This window comes from Jaculus jaculus, chromosome 16, assembly GCF_020740685.1.
Source record: "Jaculus jaculus isolate mJacJac1 chromosome 16, mJacJac1.mat.Y.cur, whole genome shotgun sequence".
Taxonomy (NCBI): Eukaryota; Metazoa; Chordata; class Mammalia; order Rodentia; family Dipodidae; genus Jaculus; species Jaculus jaculus.
The window spans coordinates 46,284,953-46,309,667 of NC_059117.1; the positions used below are offsets into that span (position 1 = coordinate 46,284,953).

The 24,715-nt window shown below is 39.2% G+C and overlaps 1 protein-coding gene across 3 annotated transcripts in view; it reads right to left on the reverse strand.

Moving 5' to 3' along the window:
* Window positions 1–853: 853 nt before the first annotated feature.
* The window catches only part of LOC101604817 (cytosolic 5'-nucleotidase 3A), a 94,713-nt gene continuing 70,851 nt past the window's right edge, over window positions 854–24,715 (reverse strand). For 2 of the 3 annotated variants that reach the window (XM_045135538.1, XM_045135539.1), the window contains 8 exons: window positions 15,036–15,134; window positions 12,351–12,420; window positions 10,246–10,292; window positions 8,894–8,979; window positions 6,245–6,334; window positions 3,649–3,835; window positions 2,738–2,938; window positions 854–1,716 (listed from right to left, as the gene is read on the reverse strand). In XM_045135538.1, coding sequence (XP_044991473.1) covers window positions 1,615–1,716; window positions 2,738–2,938; window positions 3,649–3,835; window positions 6,245–6,334; window positions 8,894–8,979; window positions 10,246–10,292; window positions 12,351–12,420; window positions 15,036–15,134 — 882 coding nt within the window. In that variant the 3' untranslated portion in view covers window positions 854–1,614. The remainder of the gene's footprint in view (window positions 1,717–2,737; window positions 2,939–3,648; window positions 3,836–6,244; window positions 6,335–8,893; window positions 8,980–10,245; window positions 10,293–12,350; window positions 12,421–15,035; window positions 15,135–24,715) is intronic. The other variant, XM_004652751.2, reaches the window with a different exon arrangement.

A 24,715-nucleotide genomic window follows, 5' to 3' on the forward strand; every position in this document is an offset into this window, starting at 1 on the left:
ATCTCAGCCTTCCAAGTCAATGAGACTGCAGGCATGGGGCACCACAGTACTTTATTTTCTGCATTTTGGGAACACTTAAGTGGGGTCTAAATCTACCCTTTGCTCTTTAGTATTTTGTTTCACTATAATAAAAGGAAAACTAGTGATGGAGAATAAGGATGGACATTCCTAGAATAAAGAAGTTTTACATCATTTGACCTTGATTTTCTACCACATCTGGTTGGACTAGATTGCTCTCCACAAGTGATGGCCAGAACCAGTCAGCTCTCATGTTTGTGTGCATCACAGCTCAGATGTACTCAGCAAACAGCTGTGCCCTTAGGATTTGAAGTTTAAAGGCTATAGTCAGGGTCAAGTGTATCACAACAGCAAATCTAAATCTACGAGAACAAATTATGGAGCAGTCTGGAATGGGAAACTGCTGTAGAGAAAAACGTTGGTCTGTAACTTTACATTACTCAGTTTTACTCAGAAATTCTTAAAATAATTTTCCTGATGTTTTTGGTATTTTCTGAAGAGCAGATTAATTTTCTCCTGCAAACATTTTTAAATGTATTTATTTATCAGAGAGAGAAAGAGGCAGATAGAGAAAGAGAAGGGCTTCCAGCCACTGCAAATGAACTCTAGATGCATGCGCCCCATTGTGCAGCTGGCTTACCTGAGTCCTAGGGAATTGAACCATGGTTCTTAGAGTCTTAACTGCTAAGCCATTTCCCCAGCCCCTGCAAACATATTTTTATGCTTGTAGTGTATAAACTGAAAATATTCAACTTAAATACCCACGATGAAAAGGATATTAGGATTCATGTATCATAAAATGGAGGAAAGAAAAAAACATGGCAGAGTTCATGACTAGTTGCTAAATAAATCTATTTTATTTTTTTGAGACAGGCTCTCTAATAGCCCAAGCAAGCCTTGAACTTGCTTTTAGTCAGGGCTAGCCTTGGATTCTTGATCTTGCCTCCACCTACCTTGTGCTGGTATTACAGACATGTGCTGCCACACTCAGCTACATACAGTTATGATAGCAGAATTAAAAAGATTTTCCACTCCATGTTTATTGTCAGTCCTTTGCTGTAAAATGTTTTATAATATTAGGGATATGGATACCAATAATTTTTCAAATCCTAAGTGAAGTTTGTTCTAGAACATAATGCTCTGATTTTTTCCCTAAAGAACAACCAAATCAAACAATTCCAGGAGATGGTGATGTCATCATCCTATTCCACCCCAATTCCAAAAATTGCAGTGCTTCAAATTATGCACATTATTTCACCATTTCATAGAACTTTTAAAACTTCTACAAAGTTTCCTGGAATATAAACACGTCTCAAAAAATACATGATAACAACAAACTATAAAATTTACTTTGGAAAGGTAAGGAGTTATTTTTTCAATTTTGGCTTTATGACAATTTTTAAAGTAAATTAAAATTATGGACATGAGTATAGTGACAGAAGGGGAACAAGGATTCAACATTGTCTGAAAATACTTCAGTTATGTGAAGAGAAAACAAGACAAGAATATATTATAAATATGTCTTTCAGCAGCATGGACAGATGAGCAGGTCTTGTATCAGCTGCACCAATGGAAGAACTCTTGATAAAAGTTTGTTTATAGAATCTTCTGTAAAATAGAATTGGCCACTTCCAGTGATTCCTCTTTCACTAAAACAATATCGTAAGAGTCCATGTATTTTTCTAAAAGCTCATCTACCTAATCAATAAAAGAACAAAAACAAAATTAACATGCAGAAAAAGGCAAATAATTTCTATTAACCTTGTGATGTTAATTAGATTAATAGAATTAAGTTAAATCCAATTTCATAAAGCTTTGTAAAATTTATCTACTTATTAGAGAAAGAGTGTACGAACAAATGTACTTTATGTATCTGTCTTTGCATGGGTACTAGAGGATCGAAACTATGTCAGCAGGCTTTGTAAGCAAGCATCTTTAACTGCTGAACCATCTCCCTAGTCCTCAACTTGATGACTTTTGGGATTAAAACATAATCTTTCAAAAATTATTTCATTTTATTTTACTTTATTTTGTTGTGTATAGAGTATGTATGGTATGTAGTGTATGATGTGATGTGTGCAGGCCCTGTGTGAATGTGGGCAAAGTCAAGTGCTCTCCTCTTTCTGCATTTGTCTATTTCCTTGAGATGGAGTCTCATGCAACCTGAAACTGAGGGTTAATTTCCTGGTTAGTGAGCCCCAGCGATTCTCCAGTCTGCCTGCAGGACTGGGATTGCAGATGTCCATGGTTACATCCAGTTCTTATGTGAGGGCTGGAGAATAAAACTCAGGAGATCTCAAGACCTGACACTTAAGGAGCAAATGACCAACCACTAAGCCATCTCCCAACCAGCCCTCAAACTGCCTCGGCCTCCACAGTGCTGGGCTTACAGCCATACATCACCATGCCTAGCCATTCTCAAACTTTTTAAGCTTCACTGGTGGGAATTTTTCTATATGGTTGCTTTTCTCCCCCAAGGGAGTACAGAGCAGTTGTTCTCACCTAGAGTTCTGTGCATGAAACGTTTAGCATTGTGCAGAAGCAATTTTGATGCCCATGAGCAGCATCTACTGCCACTCTCAAGAGTGTATACCTCCAACCCTTTTAACATGCATAGCATGTGTCTGTGCTTATCATCTCACATACCTTCGGCAACACTTACCTATAAAGTTCCATCTAATTTTTTTCTTAAAATGAAATTACAGATTTGTGTACGTACTCTGTCATTTAGATATCCAATTTTCAGAATGTGTTCCACGTTGGCTACACCATCTGCCATTTGTAAGTCTCCTTGGGAGTCTCCAAGTAGAATTATGTTGCTATTATCTTTTAGTTGGCTAAAATAGTCTGTATTCTTCAAGGCCCCATCATGTTTGTTAAATACATGAATTAGTTCTCCTTTAAATCCTTTGAGCACCCCCTATTAGAAATATAAGTGTTTTATAAATTCTGCTGGATTTTCACATTCTGTAGTTCTATATAGATATCACTATTTAATCCTACTTGTAAATTGATCTTTGACACTTGGGATCTCAAAACACACTCATGATCGTTTAAGAAGTGTTCCAAAAGTAACCTGTTTCCTACTGGCAACTTTAAATGGTAAAACACAGTGAGTTCAAAATTTAACATTTACCTTCCATTTTGTTCTTAGCCGCAAGATTCTATCGTTTATTTTTTACTGCATTATTATTATTAAATTGTTTTGAGACAGGTTCTTACTATTTAGTCCAATCTGGTTCTGAACTCAGAATCCTCCTGTCCTCAGCCTCCTGAATATTGGGTACATTTGTCACTATGCTCAGAATATTTTATGTATGTTATGATATACTTCTTCAAATAATGTCAGTTTGAATTCACTTCTTTTTATTTTTTGAATGTTGTCTTTAGTGTTGTTTTGTTAAATTTCTTTCACAGAAGTTTTAAGTATTTTAATACTAGCAAATTAAACTTTTACGGACATAAAACATAGAGATAACATTGGGAAAGATGACAAGTCCCAGTAACAGACCTCTCAACTTTGTTTCATTTAATGAGCATATATCGAATAATAAAGAAGAAATGAATTTGTATAATTAAAATGCGTTTGAAATTTAAGAGTAATTCTGGAAAACAATTTTACATTCTTACATTTTCATCAAAATCCATGAAGTTGGAGACTACTTTAACATTTGAATGATAAACTCCAGCTTGACGGATAACTTCTTCTAGCACATCACCAATACCAGCCGAAAATATGAACACAGGGATACTGTGCTGCTGAAGCTTATCAAAAAAATCCTCATACCCTTCCCTGTAAGATGGAGGGACAAGCCAGCTGTTAAAGAATCAGAAAGTAAAAAGATTTCCATCTAATTCTACAAATCGTTTATATTCTTTTCAAAATACTAACCAAGTCAACAGTTGACTATCTTCCTTTTAATTAATTCCAATAGTACAAGCTAGAGTTTTTATATCATCTATAAAAGCACTGATTAAGGCTGGAGAGATGATGTAGTGGCTAAGGTGCTTGCCTGTGAAGTCTAAGGATCCAGGTTCAATCCCCAGTACCCATGTAAGTCAGATGTACAGGGTAGCACATGCATCTGGAGTTCATTTGCAGTTGCTAGAGGCCGTGGCATGCCCATTCTCTCTTTCTCTCTGATAAGTAAATATTTAGATATTTATTAAAAATTTATTTAAATTTACTAAAAATTTAAATATTAAAGCAGTGATTAAACTGTATTTTAGAAGCCATGAAGGGTGAATTCAAAGACCACCTGCTTAATACCTTGCTTGTCTGTCTCCTTTGCCAACAGAAGCAGAGCAGCAGAACTTAGTTGTCATTTCTCTGCACCTGCCATCTTTCTTCCTTCAAATCTTTAACTTTCATACTTTTTAAATGTTATTTATTTGCAAGGGGGTGGGGCTCTAGCTGCTGCAAACGAGCTCTAGATGCATGCGCCACTTACAGCATCCAGGTTTATGTGGGTAATGGGGAAATTGAACCCAGGTCATTAGGCTTTGCAGTCAAGCACCTTAACCAATGAGCCATCTCTCCAGCCCTGTGCTTTTTAAAGTTTTAGTTAGTAAACAAAATAATGGACTTCATTATGACATTCTCATACATATAATCACGGTATCCTACTCATATTCACTTCTCCATTACCTTCTCCTATCCCTCCTCCACTCTCTAAAATAAATAAATTAATTAATTAAAAATGTTTATTTAGAGCTGAAGAAATGGATGGCTCATGGGTAAGGATCTTGCTGCAAAACAAATGATCTGGGTTTGATTCCTCAGTACCCACATAACAGATGCACAGGGTATGCATGCAACTGGAATTCATTTGCAGTGGCTAAAGGTCCTGTTGCACCCATTCTCTGTATCTCTCTCTCTGCTTGCTGCTAATGAGTGATATACTCAATTAGCATTCCTTACCCTCTGACCATTTAATATTTTCCTTCATTAAAAGTAATTACTTGGGCTGAAGAGATGGCTTAGTGTTAAGGTGCTTGCCTGTGAAGCCCAAGGACCCATGTTTTACTCTCCAGATCTCATGTTAGCCAGATGCACAAAGTTGAGGCAAGCACAAGGTCACACATGCCCACTAGTGGCGCAAACATCTGGAGTTCAACTGCAGTGACTGAGGCCCTGGTGCGCCAATTCTCTATCTCTTCTCTTCTCTCTCTCTCTAAAAGAAAAAAAAGTAATCACTTGAAGCATGGGAGGCAGTGATAGGAGGATTCCCATGAGTTTGAGGCCACCCTAAAAATTCATAGTGAATTCCAGGTTAGCCTGGGCTAATGTGAGACCCTACCTCAAAAAATGTGAGACCCTACCTCAAAAAACAAAACAAAAAATTAGCAAAAGTAATTGCTTGGGGCTTGGGAGATTACTCAGCAGCTTATGGCACTTGCTTGCAAGGCCTGCTGGCCTAGGTTTGATTCCGTAGCATCCCTGTGATGAAAGATGCAAAATGTGCTGCATGAGCCTAGAGTTCATTTGCAGTAACTAGAGGCCCTGTCCTGCCCATTCTCTCATTAATGAACAAACAAATAAATAAAATATTTTAAAAAATAAAAGTAAACACTTGACCATATGGTAACAATAGCTAGCGGTAGGGGTAAATAAGTTCAGTGGGAGCAGAGTTACCTAATGTGTGAGGCTCCAAGTTTGCTACCCAGTACAAAGCAGCAAAAGCATCACCATATTTTCCAAACAAGTTTAAAAATTTAAAAGTTGTTAAGCAGTATTGAAAAATAAATATTTTTATTTATTTGAGAAAGAAAGAGACAGAGATAGAATGGGCACACTAGGGCCTGTAGCTACTGCAGATGAACTTCAGACGCATGAGCCACCTTGTATACCTGGCTTACATGGGTCCTGGGTAATCGAACCTCAGGTCTTTGGTTTTGCAGGCCCCAAAGTAAAAAAATTTAAATGTTATAATCCAAATACTACAAATACTCTTTTTTTTTTTTTTTTTTTTTTGGCTGGCCTGGTACTGCTATTAAGTAGCCCAGTTGCTCTACAACTTGCTGGGATCCTCCTATCTCTGCCTCCTGAGTGCTGGGATTAAAGGCGTGTGCCACCATACCTGGCTTCTTTCAATTTGCGACAGTGGTGTATTGTTTTACGGAAGCATTATTTATAGTTAATTTTAATAAAAACACAGTTTGAATACATATATAGTAGATCAATTCTGTAGACAACAATAGTAACAACAAAAATGAAGATACTTACTTGAGCATGACATCAGATTCTTCCACAATCTCTCTAAGTTTAGCTTTTGGTATGGCTTGCTCAATAAGCAAACCATGCGATTTAGTATACCTGGAGTTTATGACCAAAAGGGGAAAATATATCAATTAAAACATTAAAACTATTATCTTTATTGTAAAGAATTCCTGAATATGAGAAAGTTACTTCTGCTCATTTTATGTGGACTTAAATCTTAGAGAATGAAATTATGATTACAGAATGGATATTAGGAGGTATTCCAAAATATGATATGCATGCTCTAACTGCCTTCCCCAGACCTCCCAAATGCAGACTCAGCCTTCCTCTATCTACAAATAGATACATACAAAACTCAATCTAACCTTGGATGGCACACTTTATTTCTCTTGAGTGAGATGAGCTAAGTCATTTAAACTTGCAGTTTAAAATTTTTTTTTGAGGTAGGGCCTCACTTTAGCCTAGGTTGACCTGGAATTCACTATGTAGTCTGCTCATAGCCTACTTCTGCCTCGCCCTACCTCGAAGAGAAAAAAAAAAAAGGAAAAACAAATAAAAGGAACTGTCTAGCAATTAGACTTGTCAAAGAATGAGCTCAGACTGACAGAAATTGACTGAGGCAAGCTAGACATGGTGGTTATGTATACCTATAATTCCAGCATTCATGAAGCTGAGGCAGGGGGTTTCATGTGCATTTAAAGCCAACCTGCACTACCTAGTAAGTACCAGGCCAGCCAGGAATTACATAGCAAGACCATATCAAGAGAAAGACTGATTATAGGTACTTTTATATAAAGCAGGCCAATAGTTTATATATAACACTTTCCATACCAAGGAGTCTCTTTTTCACTGGGAAGATTCCAGTACATTTCATGAAAATTTAAACTGGTACAGGGTGTTGGTGGTGCATGCCTTTAATCCTTTAATGCCTTTAATTGAGAGCACTTGTCAGGCTCCTTTTTTTTGTTTTTTTTTTTTAAATATTTTATTATTTTTTTTATTTATTTGATAGTGACAGACAGAGAAATAGGGAGAGAGAGAGAGAGAGAGAGAGAGAATGGGTACGCCAGGGCTTCCAGCCACTGCAAATGAACTAACAGACACATGCACCCCGTTGTGCATCTGGCTAACGTGGGTCCTGGGGAGCTGAGCCTCGAACCGGGGTCCTCAGGCTTCACAGGCAAGTGCTTAACCACTAAGCCATCTCTCCAGCCCATTGTTTTTTAAAATATATATATATGTTGGTTTTTTGAGGTAGGGTTTCACTCTAGCCCAGGCTGACCTGGAATTCACTATGGAGTCTCAGGGCGGCCTAGAACTCATGGCGATCCTCCTACCTCAGCCTCCCACAAATCCAATTTCCTACTTCTTGAATATTCCTCAAATGACTTTATTATGATTTCTTAGTCCAGTGTTTTTTCTGCTTCCCTAATTATGTCAGATTTATCTTAGCATGCTTCCAGAGCTCCCCATATAGCTTTCATCAAAATGTAGCCAAGACAGGTCTGTTACTCTGTGTGTCCTGTGCATCATGCAAGGAAATACAGTTTAAATCCTAATTCTTTTTCTTTGTATATTAGATCACATCTTGGTTATATTGTAGGAAAATCTTTTTTTTTTTAATTATTTATTTATTTATTTGAGAGCGACAGACACAGAGAGAAAGACAGATAGAGGGAGGAAGAGAGAATGGGCGTGCCAGGGCTTCCAGCCTCTGCAAACGAACTCCAGATGCGTGCGCCCCCTTGTGCATCTGGCTAACGTGGGACCTGGGGAACCGAGCCTAGAACTGGGGTCCTTAGGCTTCACAGGCAAGCGCTTAACCGCTAAGCCATCTCTCCAGCCCGAAAATCTTTTTTTTTTAAAAATTAATTTATTTATTTGAAAGAGAGAGAATGGCCACTACAAATGAACTCCAGTCACATGCACCACCTTGTGCATCTGGCTTACATGGGTACTAGGGAATCGAACCTGGGTTATTAAGCTTCATAAGCAAGTACCTTAACTGCTAAGCCATCTCTCCAGCCCAAGAAAATTTGTTGTTTTTTAAATTATTTTTATTTATTTGAGAGAGAAAGCGACAGAGAGAATGAATGAGTGTGCCAGGGCCTCCAGCTGCAAATGAACCCCAGATGCATGTGGGTTACTAGGGAATCAAAGCTGGATCCTTTTGACTTTGTAGGCAAGTGCCTTAATCACTAAGCCATCTCTCCAGCCCAATATCTTGTTTTTAAAACTAAAGTGGGGGCTGAAGAGATGGCTCAGCAGTTAAAGACGTTGCTTGCAAAGCCTGCCAGCCTGGGTTTGATTCTCTGTACCCATTTAAAGCCAAATGCATAATGTGGTACATGCTGTTTGTAGTGGCAGGAGGCCATGGCCACCCATACTCTCTATATATCTCTTAAATAAATAAATAATAATATTTTAAACCCCAAAAACTAAAGTGCAAAATTTGAAATTTATTCTTAACTGAACTTGAATTTAAATCCTAGACTGTTACAAGTGACTGAAGCATTCATTTTGTTGTAATTTGCTGTAACCGAGTAATTTATTAACCTCTTTTTATGTGTTACAAGTGGAAAGCAAACTATCAGTTTTAACTGTACCACTGTTTTATCAGCTTGTCAATGCTCCTAGCACTCAATGGTCACTCACCATTCTACCATATAGGGGTACTTCTCTTCCACAGTGAGGTCAGGGTCAACTTCAATAGCATAATACTGCTCCTTTAGCTGCAGCAACTAGAAAGACAGAAGAAACTTACATAGTTTTGTCACAGAGAAAGCAAAACCATGTAAAAAACAAAAGATATACAAAGTATTTTCTGTAACACCATAGGTGAAGATTAAATCAGGCTGATGTACCAGTTGATTGAAGACTTTTGTTATTTAATATCCTACAAGAAGCTTCCTTACTTGCAAGTCAGCAATTCTGTGAAACTACTAATTAGATGGCCACTATAAAATAACTTTAGAGGACTTTTGTTTGTTTTTGATTGTTTGTGGTACTAGGTATTAAACCTAGGTCACCACACATGCTAAGCAAATGATCTGCTACTGAGCTATATCCCAGACCAATATACTTTGTCATTTGAGGCAAGGTCTTTGATAAATTGCCCAGCCTAGCCTTGAACTTGTGAGCCTCCTGCCACAGCCTCCTGCAATTACATGCCTGAACCACCAGGCAACAAATCTGGTTCTCAAAATAAAGGAATGATCCTTGATTGACACTGTGAGTCTTATTGTGCTAAGGTACACAGAAGTAGACACTTAGTTTATCAAAGTACGGAAACAATTCTCTGATCAATTTAGAAAACAAAACATCAAACCAAAGTACTTTTAATTTTCCAGTTACTGTAAAGACCTAAGGGTATCAGTAATCATTTAAAAGTTTATTTCTGGATGAGGTGGCACATGCCTGTCATCCTCGCATTTTGGAGGTAGAGGCAAGAGTTCAAAGTTATCTGCAGTTACATAGTGAGTTAGAGGTCAGCCTGGGCTAAATGAGACCCTGCTGCACATTTAGGATAATAAATAAAGTTGTTGACATATAATTGACACAATAAACCTAATGTTTATTTTTTATTTTATTTTTTTAATTTTTCGAGGTAGGGTCAGGCTGACTTGGAATTTACTATGTACTCTCAAGGTGACCTTGAACTCACAGTGATCCTCCTACCTCTGCCTCCTGAGTCCTGGGATTAAAGGCATGTGTCACCACACCTGGCTTCCTAATATTTATTGAATACTTATCATGGGCCAGATGTTTTTTTTTGTTTTGTTTTGTTTTTGTTTTTTTTTTGGATGAGGATGGGGAGTGGGGACAAGGTCTCACTACATAGTCAAGGTTAGTCTAGCACTTGAAATAAATCCTCTTGCCTCAGGTCCTTCAGTGCTGGGATTGTATGTATACCCACCACACCCAGACTTTGACATCCATTCTTGTTGTGAATGAATCTGATGAACTCGGGCAATGATGTATGTAAGTATGCATTTGTCACTATTTACCTTTTTTCGACATTCATCTGTAACAAGCTTACAGTTGTCAATGATATCTAAAGAGAGATTGAAACAGTAATTAAAGGAAAGTAATCAGGTTGATGTTACTACTTCCATGGGTAATTTGCTTCTTTTTACTTTATTTATTAATACACATACACACATACCTGTTTTTTTTTGTTTTGTTTTTGGTATTTTTCAAGGTAGGGTCTCACTCTACCTAGGCTGATTTGGGACTCACTCTGTAGTTATAGGCTGACCTTGAACTCAGTGATCCTCCTATATCTGCCTCCCAAGTGCTGCGATTAAAGGTATGAGACACCATATCTGGCAAATTTCTTCTTTTATTTTTAAAAACCAACTATTTGGTTATTTCATTTACCCCTCCCCCACTGCATGTATGTGCCACACCACTGTGTGGTATATGTACATGTATGTTTGTGGGTGCAAGAATGTGTGCAGCTGGAGTCCAGAGGTTGATGTCAGCGGTCTTCCTGAATGGCTTAGTTACTGAGACAGGGTATCTTGAGGAACCTAGTAGTCACAGATTTGACTAGCTAGCCAGTTTGTCCTCTAACTCCTGAGCATTGGGACACTAACCAGCATTTTTATGGGGTCTGGGGATTCGAACTTCAGTCCTCATACTTGCTGTGTAAGTGCTTCATCCACTGAGCCATCTCCCTAGCCCCAACTTTTTGGCTCAATGCTGTAATTGAAATGGTATGGCTAGAGAAACTAATGGTGTCAAAGTCCGAGATACAGTGATTACTCACATGGGTGGTGCAAATCACAATCTTCAAGCACTGAACTGTTCATGGCTTCTATCTTTATACTCCTTATTAAGTAAATGGAGCAATGGACAATTTTCTTCTACTTTATTTTTTCAGAGACAGGTTTTCATGTAGTTTAGGCTAGCCTTGAACTTGTTATTAGCTGAGGATGACCTTGAACTTTGGATACTCCTGCTTTACCAAGTTTTGGAATTATAGGTGTGTACCACTATGCCCAGTTTATGTGGTGCTAGGACTGAACCCGGGGATATGGAAAACAATAAACAAACATAATAATTTTACCACTCAAGAATTACTAATTACTTATAAATTAGATAAGAGACCAAACTAAATCTATGATTTTTTTTTCTGGGGGGGCGGTTTCAAGGTAGGGTCACAGTCCTAGCTCAAGCTGACCTGGAATTCACTATGTAGTCTCAGTGTGGCCTCAAACTCACAGCAATCCTCTAAATCTATGATCTTGATTTCTTTTTCATGTCACGCTGTGGTATGTATTTTCTAAGGAAGACTCTTCATACATACCATTCATAATTGTTCAGCTGTGGTATGTAGAGTGGACAGAATCTACCCACTTCTGCAATGTTGAAATTTTTTAGGTTACCTCCTAGCTTTTCTCATTAAAAATAACTCATGTTAAGCATGGACACTCCTGTTTTTGTGAATAATGCTTTGTTATGATGTCAGAGATCAAACCCAGGGCTTTCCACATGCCAAGCAAGCACTCTAACATTGAGTCATACTTCCAATCCAGACAATGTGATAGATGCAATTCTACAGATTAACCCAAAATTTAAAACCCTTTAAAATATTTCTTGAATAATAACCATACTACATATGGTAAGGAATACTTTGTAATCTACATCCATTCTCTTTGCTTTCAAAAGCATACATGAAGGGCTGGAGAGACGGCTTAGCGGTTAAGAGCTTGCCTGTGAAGCCTAAGGACCCCAGTTTGAGGCTCGACTCCCCAGGACCCACGTTAGCCAGATGCACAAGGGGGCGCATGTGTCTGGAGTTTGTTTGCAGTGGCTGGAGGCCCTGGTGCCCATTCTCTCTCTCTCTCTCTCTGCCTCTTTCTCTATCTGTTGCTCTCAAATAAATAAATAAAAATGAACAAAATAAAAATTTATGCAAAAAAAGCATACATGAAAATAGCTATTTATATAACACAAACAAAAACAATTTCTCAAAATATAACAAGAAAAATTCCTTCACTTTTAATTTACAAAAATAAAAAATCCCAGCCAGCTCACTGACTAAAAAGAACTTCCATGTATTCATGGTTACATTCATTTATTTAGTCTTAACTAGTATTACACTTACTATGACATGTTGGACATCTTTTCCCATTGTAGGAAAACCTACTTAGTGTCATATCAAAGTCTGTTATTATCTGTAAGAAAAATGAGAAAGCCATTATGTAAACACATCCAACATAGCCAGAACCTTAGTAGGCTATCCAAATATAAGTACATTTATGAAGTACCTTCATAGAAGAATGGGGCTATACTTGGTGCCTGGGCATTGTGGTTCTTAGTCCTACAGTGAGTTAGTTAATGCAGTTCATACATAAACTCCTGGAAATGACCTTCGTTACATTACAAGGTAATACCTAAAAAGAAGTTAGTTCATAGTATACAATGAATACCTTGGGCTGAACATTATGAAAACCCATGGTTGAGAAAGGAATTCCAAATATATGTTTTAGATGGACATAATAATAAAATTAAATTCAAAAGGAGGATACTCTTAAAACTTGGAGATGTCTTATACTACTTTAAGGGGTAACAAATTAGCTGCCAGAAAATTCAAAAATAGAAGGAATTCTTATAATGCAATAGGGCTTCTTCAGTTATTTCCCATTTTATCTGTAATTCTGTAGTTAAAAAAGGAAGTAAACTCAAGTAAGGCATGATGGTGTATAGCTGTAATCCCAGCACTTGGTAGATGGAGGCAGGCAGATCAGGAGTTCAAGGTTATCTTCAGCTATATTGTGAGTTTGAGGCCAGCCTAGGCTAGATGAGGCTGTGCTTCAAAAAGCCAAAATAATAAAAAAAGTAAACTTGGCTAAAATTGGAAACTGCACAATAAGAGAAAATGTAGACATAAGGATGGCTACTTTAGCAAACCAAGATGGTAGAGTGGAAAAAAAAAAGTGCTGTTAATTAGGTAGAGGCAACATGCTGGTTCATATAAATATTATGTCAGAGATAATTTGGCATGAAAACATATTTGGAGCATACAGGAATACAGCAAAAAGAAAACTGAAAAAAGAACCACATTCTTTTTTGTTGGGCTCTAAAAGGCCCAGGCGTGAGGCCTAGTGGAACTGCCTGAGCCTAGCTAAAGTTTGGCGACCTGTCTGTGGCCAGCTAAGACTCAGCAAGACGCCTAATGGCTTCTGGCCTGCTCCCTCCGTGTGGCAATTGTAATTACCATTTCAATAGTTAAAGTTTACTATTGGCCCTTACCTCTTCCCCCATCCTAAAATCCTCGCCTTCGTCCCCAACATGATATAGACAACTGCTCAGAGTAATAAAGCGAGTTGTTTCTGCGAATTCCTGCATCGAAGACTCCAGACTCAGTGTGGTTTTTCTCCAGTGGGCAGGAGAGGTTTCTAAGTCATCTGACGATCATCATCTTTCTCAACCCCTAGGGAGGAACCAGCAGGCCTGGTCCTTCCCTCGGCACTACCTGACCGGGAAGGAGCCCCACACTTTTTAAAAAAGGGTAAGGACTGGTTGGAGATATAGCTCAGTTGATACAGAGCGGTTGCCTGGCATTACATGAAGTGTTGGATTGTATCCCAGGAACCCCATCCATCAGGCCTGGAATTCTAGTATTTGGGAGACTATGGCAGGAGGATCAAGAGTTTGAGATCAGTCCGGGCTACCTAGTGAGACTTTTTCTCTAAACCAACCAACCCCCAAATGAAACCAAATCAAAGAACCTGAAAATATCCAAACACACCAAACCCAGAGAACTCAAGAATCTCTTCATAAGGTCAAATTTTAACTTGACAATGACTTAGTAAATTAAAATACAGGACAACAATTTGAAATTGCATACTTTAAAAAAATATTTTTCTTGAAATGAGTTAATACTAGTATACAGTATTAGTTACCTTAGAAATTTATTCATGTGCACATGTGAAAATAAATAATTCTGAAGTCTACAATGTGTAAGGCCCTAGGTTTAATCTTTAAATGTTTTTATTTTTATATTATTTATTTACAAGGAGATAAAGAGAGGTGGGAAGGAGAGAGAGAGAGAAGAGAAGAGAAGGCACACTAGGGCCTCTTGCCACTGTAAACGATCTCCAGATACATGCATCACTTTGGGCATCTGGCTTTATGGTGGATACTGGGGAATCAAACCTAGCCTTTAACCCTGACCCATCTCTTCAGCCACTAGGTTTAGTCTTTTCAACAACAACCAAAAAAGGAAGGATGAAAGCCGGGCATGGTGGTGCACGTCTTTAATCCCAGAACTCAGGAGGCAGAGGTAGGAAGATCACTGAGAATTTGAGGCCACCCCAAGACTACATAGTGTCAGCTTGAGCTAGAGTGATAACCTACCTCAAAAAAACAAATAAAATAAAATAAATATTTTTTAAAAAGGAAGGATGAAGGAATCAAGGAAGGAAGGAAGGAAGGGAAAAGGGAGGTTGAGAGAGGAAGAAAGAAAGTCAGAAAGAGCTCTCAGATTTATTTCAAAGCTATTACTATTCCCCCCCCCCCAGAGTATGCTGTGTGTTTTAGAATAACTTTGGACAGTAGTTTTTGGACTTTTCATCCCCAAAGCAGACAAAAAAATGTATATTTAAACTTACTTGACTAAGATTTTGTCAACATAGGAGATAAAGGAGCCTCTCCACCCCTTCCCCCATTAAGCCAAGAGTTTTGTGAATTCTAAACACTCTTTCCTGAGCTATAACCTCAGCAGGAATAAGCCTGCTTTAATATTTTAAATAATAAAAATAATAAAAGACTGCCTCTTAATAGTCACCTGAAGCTTGGTAGCTCCTCCTTTAATAAGACCACAGATAATTTCTTCTACTCTTGTAGGATTCTTGATGCGAACACAACTTTTCTGGAATTCTGGCATCTAAAAAAATGAACAGAAATTAACTTTTTAATCACCTTTTTCAGGTTCCTTTGATAGAAACAGAAACTTATCCTAAAAATACGAAGATGGTAAAGCCTTAATACCACCTTGTACACCCACCAAAACAAACAAACAAATCCAAAACAGAAACACACATCACTAGTTCCCTAGTTGGAGACGCAGGCAGGGGAAATTTCAGTTTGAGGCTAGTTGGGGCTATATAATGAGAGCACCTCTCCTAAAAAACAAGGTAAAACTACCTTTGTGATTCATTTATTAGAAGGTATAATTCTTATAATTAATGTATACTTACCAGAAATTATAGAAAATAATATAAAAAATTGACAATTAGGGCTGGGGAGATGGCTCAGTGGTTAAAGGTGCCATTACTTGTATATAACCTGTATAATACTGGGTCCATCAACACTGTCATAGATGATAGAGGAGGACAAAAAAATAGCATCAAAATAGAGGAGAGGGCTGGAGAGATGGCTTAGCGGTTAAGCGCTTGCCTGTGAAGCCTAAGGACCCTGGTTCAAGGCTGGATTCCCCAGGACCCACGTTAGCCAGATGCACAAGGGGGCGCACGTGTCTGGAGTTCATTTGCAGTGGCTGGAGGCCCTGGCGCACCCATTTTCTCTCTCTCTCTGTGTCTCTTTCTCTCTCTCTGTTTGCCGCTCTCAAATAAATAAGCAAAAAATAAAAATAAAATAGAGGAGAAACTAGATGGAAAGAAGGGATTTAGTGGAAGGGGGGTTAATGGAAGCAAGATAAAAGAAGGTATCTGGAAGAGATTATGGTCAAAATACATTATGTACATATATGAAAATTGTTAATAAAAATTTATTTTCAAAAAAGCCATATTTTGCACTGGAGAGATGGCTCAGTGGTTAAGGCATTTGCTTGCAAAACTTAACTATCTAGGTTTGAATCCAATGAACAAAATGGAGCATGTACCTGGAGTTCATTTACAGTGGCTATATGCCCTAAGTGCACCCATTCTCAGTCTCTCTTCTCTCTCTCTGCTTGCAAATAAACACACATATATATATTTGGTTTTTTGAGGTAGGGTCTCACTCTAGCCTAGGCTGACCTGGTATTCACTATGGAGTCTCAGAGTGGCCTCAAACTCATGGCAATCTTCCTACCTCTGCCTACCAAGTGCTGGGATTAAAGGCGTGCACCACCACACCTGGCTCAAATAAATATTTTTTAAAAGCCTCATTTAAAAAAAAAAATGGTGGGCTGGAGAGATGGCTTAGCAGTTAAGCCCTTGCCTGTGAAGCCTAAGGACCCCAGTTCGAGGCTCGATTCCCCAGGACCCATGTTAGCCAGATGCACAAGGGGGGGGGGTGTGCACGTGTCTGGAGTTTGTTTGCAGTGGCTGGAGGCCTTGGTGCGCCCATTCTTTCTCTTTCTGCCTCTTTCTCTATCTGTCTGGGCCTCTCAAATAAGTAAATAAAAATAAGCAAAAAATGGTTAAGTTCAGCTGGGTGTGGTGGTGCACACCTTTAATCCCAGCACTTGGAAGGCAGAGGTAGAAGGATCACCATGAGTTTGAGGCCACTGCGAGACTACATAGTGAATTCCAGGTCAGCCTGAGCTAGGGTGAGAGACTACCTCGAAAAACAAAAATAACTAACTAAATAAATATAAATAAATAAATGATAAGTTCATCTACAGTACAATCATAACTTGACACAGAGATCCTTTAACTAACTGGACTCTAGAGTTTCAATGACAGAGAGATCTTTTAATTGAACTGGATTCCAGAGTTTCAATGAATTAGGTTTTAAAATAATTCAAGGTAAATTATATCATTATTTAACAATGATTTGCAACATATAAGAAAGGTAAACATGCATTAATTGCAACACTCCTTTGTTCATTAACTTTAAAACTTTCACTTCCTGAATACTGTATGTCTTCTTTGTACCACTCTCTTGGGCCAGATGTTAGGACTATTATGCTGAATGGCTCCTTCCAGCTCTGTCTTGAGGACTTTGGCTGCTGTGGAGGACCATTTCCGTAGCATGCACAGATAACTTAGCTTGATTCTTATACACAGTAAGGAGCAGATGCTTTATTCAATAACTAACCTAACATTATAGTGTGTCCAACAAAGGTCATGTCACCAATGATATTTTCACCAAGAAAGTTGAGTATTTTACTTCAGTGTACCCATACTGAGTAAATATTTTCAAAGTTCATAAAATGGAAGAACAGCACTAAGACTACTTGGAGGCTCTCATCAACTTGATTTTGGGAAGGCTTTGTTCCTTTCCTAACAGTTTACAGTATGGGTTATTATAAAACATTTGTTCCATCTATGTATCATCAATGATGCAAGTTTGTAGCCCTTTATAAATAAGTAATTATGAGTTTCATTATGACATTTTCCTACATGTACACAGTACATTTTTGTTGTTGTTTTTGGTTTTATAAGGTAGAGTCTTGCTCTAGTCCAGACTGACCTGGAAATCACTATATATTCTCAGGCTGGCCTCAAACTCAAAGTGATCCTGCTACCTCTGCCTCTTGAGTGCTGGAATTAAAGGTGTGTGTCAACACATCTGATTACAGTGCTTTTTTTTTCTTTCTCTTTTTGGATTTTTGGGTTTTCGAGGTAGGGTCTCACTCCAGTCAAGGCTGATCTGGAATACATTACGTAGTCTCAGGGTGGCCTCCAATTCACAGCCATACTCCTACCTCTGCCTCCCAAGTGCTGGGATTAAAGGCATGCGCCACCATGTCCAGCTCACAGCACATTTTGATCATATTTGCCCCTCATTAACAATGGATTTTTAGTGATTGTATGAAAGAGAACCAATGGTTAGAACCTTGGTGGCTCTGCCACTGAGCAACATAGGCAGTGAGTCTAGAAATAGCTCTGGAATGAACGACTAATGACAAAAGAACAGGGCAGTGGCCAGGAGTGTGCTTTAGGTACTTACATGAAATCCCCAATGAACAGCACTGGTTGTACAAGGCAGTGAATGCATCTGGGTTTGTTCGTAAGTGGCTAGAGTTTCTGGTGCCAATTCTCTATCTTTCTCTCTGTCCCAAATATATATAACCTTTTTGAGGCTAACCCAACAGACTGCCCCCCACCCTTTTATAAGAAGGAGAGACAGAGAAAGAGAATTGGCATGCTAGGGCCTCCAGCCACTGTAATCAACTCCAGATGTGTGTGCCACCTTGTATACTTGAGTCACCTGTGTGCCTGGCCTATCTGGGACCTGGAGATTCAAACATGGGTCCTCAGGCTTTGCAGGCAAGAGCTTTAGCCACTAAGCCATCTCCCCAGTCCTATATTTAATTTTTTGAGGTAGGGTCTCACTTTAACCCAGGCTGAATTCACTCTATAGTCTAAGGGTGGCCTTGAATGCATGGTGATCCTTACCTCTAACTTCCGAGTGCTGAAATTAAAAGTGTTCACCACCTTAGTTGGAGATTTTATATATTTAGGAAGGAAGGAAGGAAGGGAGGGAGGGAGGGAGGGAGGGAGGGAGGGGGGAGGGAGGGAGGGAGGGGGGAGGGAGGGAGGGAGGAGGGAGGGAGGGAGGAAGGAAGGAGGGAAGGAGGGAGGGAGGGAAGGAGGGAGGGAGGGAGGGAAGGGAGGAGGGAAGGAGGGAGGGAGGGAGGGAAGGAAGGAGGGAGGGAGGGAAGGGAAGGAAGGAGGGAGGGAAGGGAAGGAAGGAGGGAGGGAAGGAAGGGAAGGAAGGAGGGAGGGAAGGAAGGGAAGGAAGGAAGGAGGGAAGGAAGGAAGGAGGGAAGGAAGGAAGGAAGGAGGGAAGGAAGGAAGGAGGGAAGGAAGGAAGGAGGGAAGGAAGGAGGGAGGGAAGGAAGGAGGGAGGGAAGGAAGGAGGGAGGGAAGGAAGGAGGGAGGGAAGGAAGGAGGGAGGGAAGGAAGGAGGGAGGGAAGGAAGGAGGGAGGGAGGGAAGGAAGGAGGGAGGGAAGGAAGGAGGGAAGGAGAGAGGGAGGGAGGGAAGGGAGGGAAGGAGGGAGGGAGGGAAGGGAGGGAAGGGAGGGAGGGAGGGAGGAAGGGAGGAAGGCACCAGCTGCTTTCTCCAGAGAACACAGCAGGATACAAGACTAAGAGATACAGGGTTGGGGTGGTGGCTCACTGGTGAGTGCTAAGCCTAGCATTTTCAAGGCCCTGGATTCAATCTCAATAAAGGAAGAAAGGAAGGAAGTAATACACAGCAATGATTGTTATAAAGTATATTATACTTGTTGCAGTTACCTTCTGGTTGCTGGGACAAACATCTGACCAAAAGCAGCTGATGGGGGGAAAGTTTTTGTTTTTGGCTTACAGTCTCAAGGGGAAGTTCCATGATGACAGAGGAAAGCATGGCATGATCAGAGGATGGATACTGCCTCTGCCATGACAGGTGGAAACAGCAGCAGAGAATGAGTTGACTAACACTGGCAAGCTAGGGCTATTAACCCTCAAGGCCCACCCCGAACAACACACCTCCTCTAGCAAGGCTTGACCTCCCAACAGAATTGGCCAAGCATTGAGAATACATGGGTTCATGGGGACATCTGATCCAAACTATCACATCACTCTTCAGCTGCAACACATTACTGAGACACTTCTCAGTTACTGAGCTTGAATACTTACAAGCAAGCACCTTTAACTGCTCAGCCATCTCTCCAGGCCCTTGAATACTTACAACTTAGCCTAAGAAATAGAACAAAAAGACTACTACAAAAATGTATAGGCTGAGCATGGTAGCTGTGGTGGTCTGAGTATGAATATATGTCCCCCATAGCCTCAGGTATTTTTTTATTAAGGTGTGTTTGGGGGGCGGATATGAGTATAGTCCTCAAAGGTGTGTGCAGAGCAGTTTGAGCTCTGGTGATGTGTGCTTGATTGTGGTACTGGCTGTTGGTGGTTCCTCTCTGCTTGGATCTATGAAAAGGGGCCAGCTTCTTCTGCCACTGATGGAACTGTAAGCTTCAAATAAACCCTTTCCTCCCATAAACTGTCTGGTTGGATGTTTGTCTCAGCAACTTGGAGCTGACTACAACAGTAGTCCATATGTGTTAATCAAAGCCCATTAATTACTTGGGAAGCAGAGGTAGGAGAATACAAATTCAAGGCCTGCCTGGGCTAGACTCTGTCTTGCTTCCCAAAGTGCTGGGATTAAAAGAGTGTACCACAATACTTAGATTCCATATACTTTTTTGGTGATATATAAACTAATCATACTTCACAAAGTGATTTTGAATTGTCTCAGAACTTTATAGTTTGAGATTGGGTGTGCTGGTGCAAGCCTTTAATCCATCCCAGCACTCAGGAAGCAGAGATAGAAGGATCGCTGAGTTTGAGGCCAGCCTGGAAATCCTGCATGAGTTCCAGATCAGCCTGGGATAGAGGGAGACCCTGCCTCAAAAAAAAGTATAAATAAATAAATAAAAATAAAAAGCCAGGAGAGGTAGCGCATGCCTTTAACCCCAGCACTCAGCAGGCAGAGGTAGAAAGAACGCCATTAATTCAAGGCCACCCTTAAACTACATAGTGAATTCTAGGTTAGCTTGGGCTAGAGTGAAACCTTACCTTGAAGAGGGAGAAAGAGAGAGAGAGAACTTTACAATATGATTATGATACAGTGTTACAGATAATGAATAAACATGGACATCATTCAAAATGAAGCAACAATGAAACTGTTAGGGAAGGAGCAAACTTTCCTAACAATAATCAAGATACATAGATTGGGTGAAGCCCAATTTGAATCAGTACTAAAGACTAAGAAATAGCTAGTATACATTTATGTTCCTTCCCTCCCTCTGTTTTGAGCTAGGGTCTTGGCCATTATACAAGCTGCCCTTGAACTTGCTAAATGTAGCCCGAGGTCTACCTCCTGCATGTTGGGATTACAGAAATGTATTACCACATCCAGCTCTCATCTTCAATAGAGTGGTACTGAGGAAATAAATGTAAGTTATAAAATAAAAATAAATAAATAAATAAAATGTAGGTTATTAGTCTTTTCATATCCATAAAAAAAGATTCTGAAATAAGTTCATTTCAAAGTTATGACAGTTCACTCACATTCAATAGTAGTATTCAAACATTTGATAGTATTTTGGGGTAAATTAAATTTGGGGGTAAATTAAGAGGTAAAAATGAGTGTCTTCAGAGTATTTGTTTACTACCATATTTCTGGGTTCTTCCTGCTACCACTAATCCATTAATAATGTCCCAGACACATCACTATCCTACCTCCCAGGATGAAATTATGAAAGCTTCAAAATTTAATGATGTACATAAACTATGCTTTTAAGATATTAATTTGGGGGGTTTGGGAGATGGCTCAGTGGTTAAAAGCACATGCATCTGGAGTTCATTTGCAGTGGCAGGAGGCCCTGGCATACCCATACTTTCTTTCTGTGTCTGCTTCTTTGTCTTTCTCTATCTCAAATGAATAAATACATAAATAAATAATACAAAAAATTAATTTTGATTTCACCCAATAGCATGAAATTACATTCTAAGCTGGGTGTAGTGGCAGAGGTAGGAGGATTGCGGTGAGTTCAAGGCCACCCTGAGAATACAGAGTGAATTCCAGGTCAGCCTGGACTACAGTGAGACCCTACCTTGAAAAGCCAAAAAAAAAAAAAAAAAAAAAAAAAGTAATTGTACTTTAAACATATATGCCATGGTGTATGGATGCATATGGGAGAAGAGCACAACCTCGGGTGTTGATCCTGAGGTATGCTGTATATCTTTATGAAACAAGGTCTCTCACTGACATGGAGTTCACTAAGTAGACTGTATGGCCAGCGAGCCTCAGGGACCCATCTGTTTCTATCTTTCCAGTGCTGGGATGCAAGCCAGCCTGCCTGATATTTTGTCGGTAATGGAGACTGAACGCAGGTCCTCCTCTGTGTGAGGCAAGCACTCACAAGCACTTTACCAACTGAGCTATCTCCCCAATCCCCTAAGTAAAAGTTTAGTTACTTTAGTATTATCCTAGCTGGGGATGGTGGTGCATGCCAGTGATCTCAGCACTTGGGAAATGAAAGCAGGAGGCTCAGTAGTTCAAGCTGGGTAGCCTGGGCTACATGAGACCCTGTCTCAAAAAAAAAGCAAACAAAAAACCACAACAGCAACACCAAGTATCTTAAGTATCTTAACGTTTACTGCAAATGGTCTAACATAAAAATTACTTAGGGCTGGAACACTGGCTTAGTGGTTAAGGTGCTTGCCTGTGAAGCCTAAGGACCTAGTTCAATTCCTCAGGACCCACATAAACCAGATGCATAAGGTAGAACATGGGTCTGGAGTTCGTTTGCAGTGGCTAGACACCCTGGTATACCCATTATTTTTTTTTCTCTCTCTCAAATAAATAAATAAAAATTTTAAAATTACTTTAAATAATTTAAATGCTCTCCATGAAATGTTCATTCTTGATTTTCCATGGTTCATATTTGGTACAGAAACTTGGCAACAATACTGCACTGGCACAAAGTGGTTAATACTCTAATATTATGATATATATGGAAAGCATAAAGTCACCTATTTACCATGGCCACATAAGTACATGATTCCAAACTTTATTTGGAAGATTACACATTACTAAACAATAACCATCTTACCTGTTTACCACGTATTTGGTCCATCTCCACAATAAGGAAGAGAAGGCCAAATTCTTTCATTCATTGTTTCACTATATACTGTGTTAGGCAATGCATAAAGCAGCTCTATAGGAAATGTGAAAGGCACACAATTTATATTCAAGGTACATGTTTTCGAACATGGATGTTAAATTAGAACCCAAATAATCAACACATAGCCAAAAAGTCCAGATGAAATATAAGAGGAACAGGAGGAAAAATGAAAATTACTTCTTTTTTTTCTTAAAATAGTTAATTTATTTATCTGAGAGATGGGGGAGGGAGAAAGAGAGAAAGGGAAAAAGGCAGATAGACAGAATGGGCATATCAGGGCCTCCAGGCAGTGCAAACAAACTTCAGAGTCAAGCATCACCTTGTACATCTGACTTACATGGGTACTGGGGAATTGAACCTGAGTCCTTTGGCTTCTGAAGTGCCTTAACCACTAAGCCATCTCTCCAGCCCCTCAAAAATCACTTCTTTTTGAGGCCATAGGCAGAAGTCAACTGAGCTAAGCTTTGTAAAAGAAGCAGGATTTGTAAAAAAGTTAAACTTTGTAAAAGAAGCAGGTTGGAGAGAAACCAGAATTCAGGGTCAAGTATGGGAATAGAAACTGCAGAAGTCTGAAGCCAGATCAGAGGAAGTTAAGAAGAACACTGTAAGTAGTTGCTAATGTAAATATCTATCAATATTAATTATATAAAGTAATGTAATGGCAGTTTAAAACACCAATCATTTGGCTTGTTTTCCTTTAGGAGTCTTGGTAATTATGGCTGAATATGTAATTTATAAATTTCTATTTATTTATTTATTTATTTGTGTGCTTATGTGTATGGGCCCACCAGGGTCTCTTGCCACTGCAAATGAATGCTAAATGCACATGTGCTACTTTTTCAACTGAGCTTTACATAATAAGTACCTAGGGAATTGAACCTGTGTTGACAGACTTTGCAAGCAGGCACCTTCAACTGCTGATCCAGTTCTCTAGCCCTCAATGCTACAGGGTACCATCAACATTATGCTGTTTTATGGTAGAAAATTCCTGTATCACTTATATTTACTTTGGTTAAACAAATAAAATCAAACAAGTTTAGACTGGTTTGATTCTTGAAATTCAGAAGCTCAATTCCATTGACTAGATGCCAATCTTGCTGATACAGTGATTGTGTTTATGTAGGTTCAACCACATAAACTGGCAATATTGGACTGTATTCAATGTATCAAAACAATTTCAAGCCAGGTGTGGTAGCATGACTATAAACCCAGTCCTTGGGAGACAAGGCAAGAAGATTTGAGTTTAAGCCATTCTAGGCCATAAAGTGAAACCCTGTCACAAAATAAAACAAAGCAAAATAGTTTCATGTGCTTTAACCTAATAGTAATAACTAAATAGATGTCTATTATATTTTTTTGTAACAGGGTCTATAGCCCAGGCAGGTCTTGAACTTATGATAAGCTTCCTATGTTAGCCTCCCACCTACTGAGATAACAGAAGTGAACAACCATGCCCATCTAGATAGATGCTTAATCACCACTATAAATCAACTTTCACCTCTAATCACACACTGGAGGGTAAACTGAAGAAGAGATTTATTAAATATGACAAAACTATATGCTTATCAATCATGTTCCAGTTTACAGGCTCAAACCAAAAGGGGCTGGAAAGAGTAGGATGAACAAAATACAAAGAACAACAAGGAAAATAACAGAAAGAAAAAATAAAAAAAATCATAGGGCAGTTGTGCTCTCTTTGGGTTTTTTTGTTTGTTTTTGCATGTGTATGTGTTGATGGATGTGGACTCTAGAGGTTGACATGGGATGTATATCTTGTATCTTGGTTGCTCTCTACCATGGTTATTGACATAGTATTCTCACTTGAACTCAGAGTTCACAAATTTGGCTAACTGAGCTCACAAGCTCACCCTGGCAATCCCGTCTCTGCCTCCTGAGCACT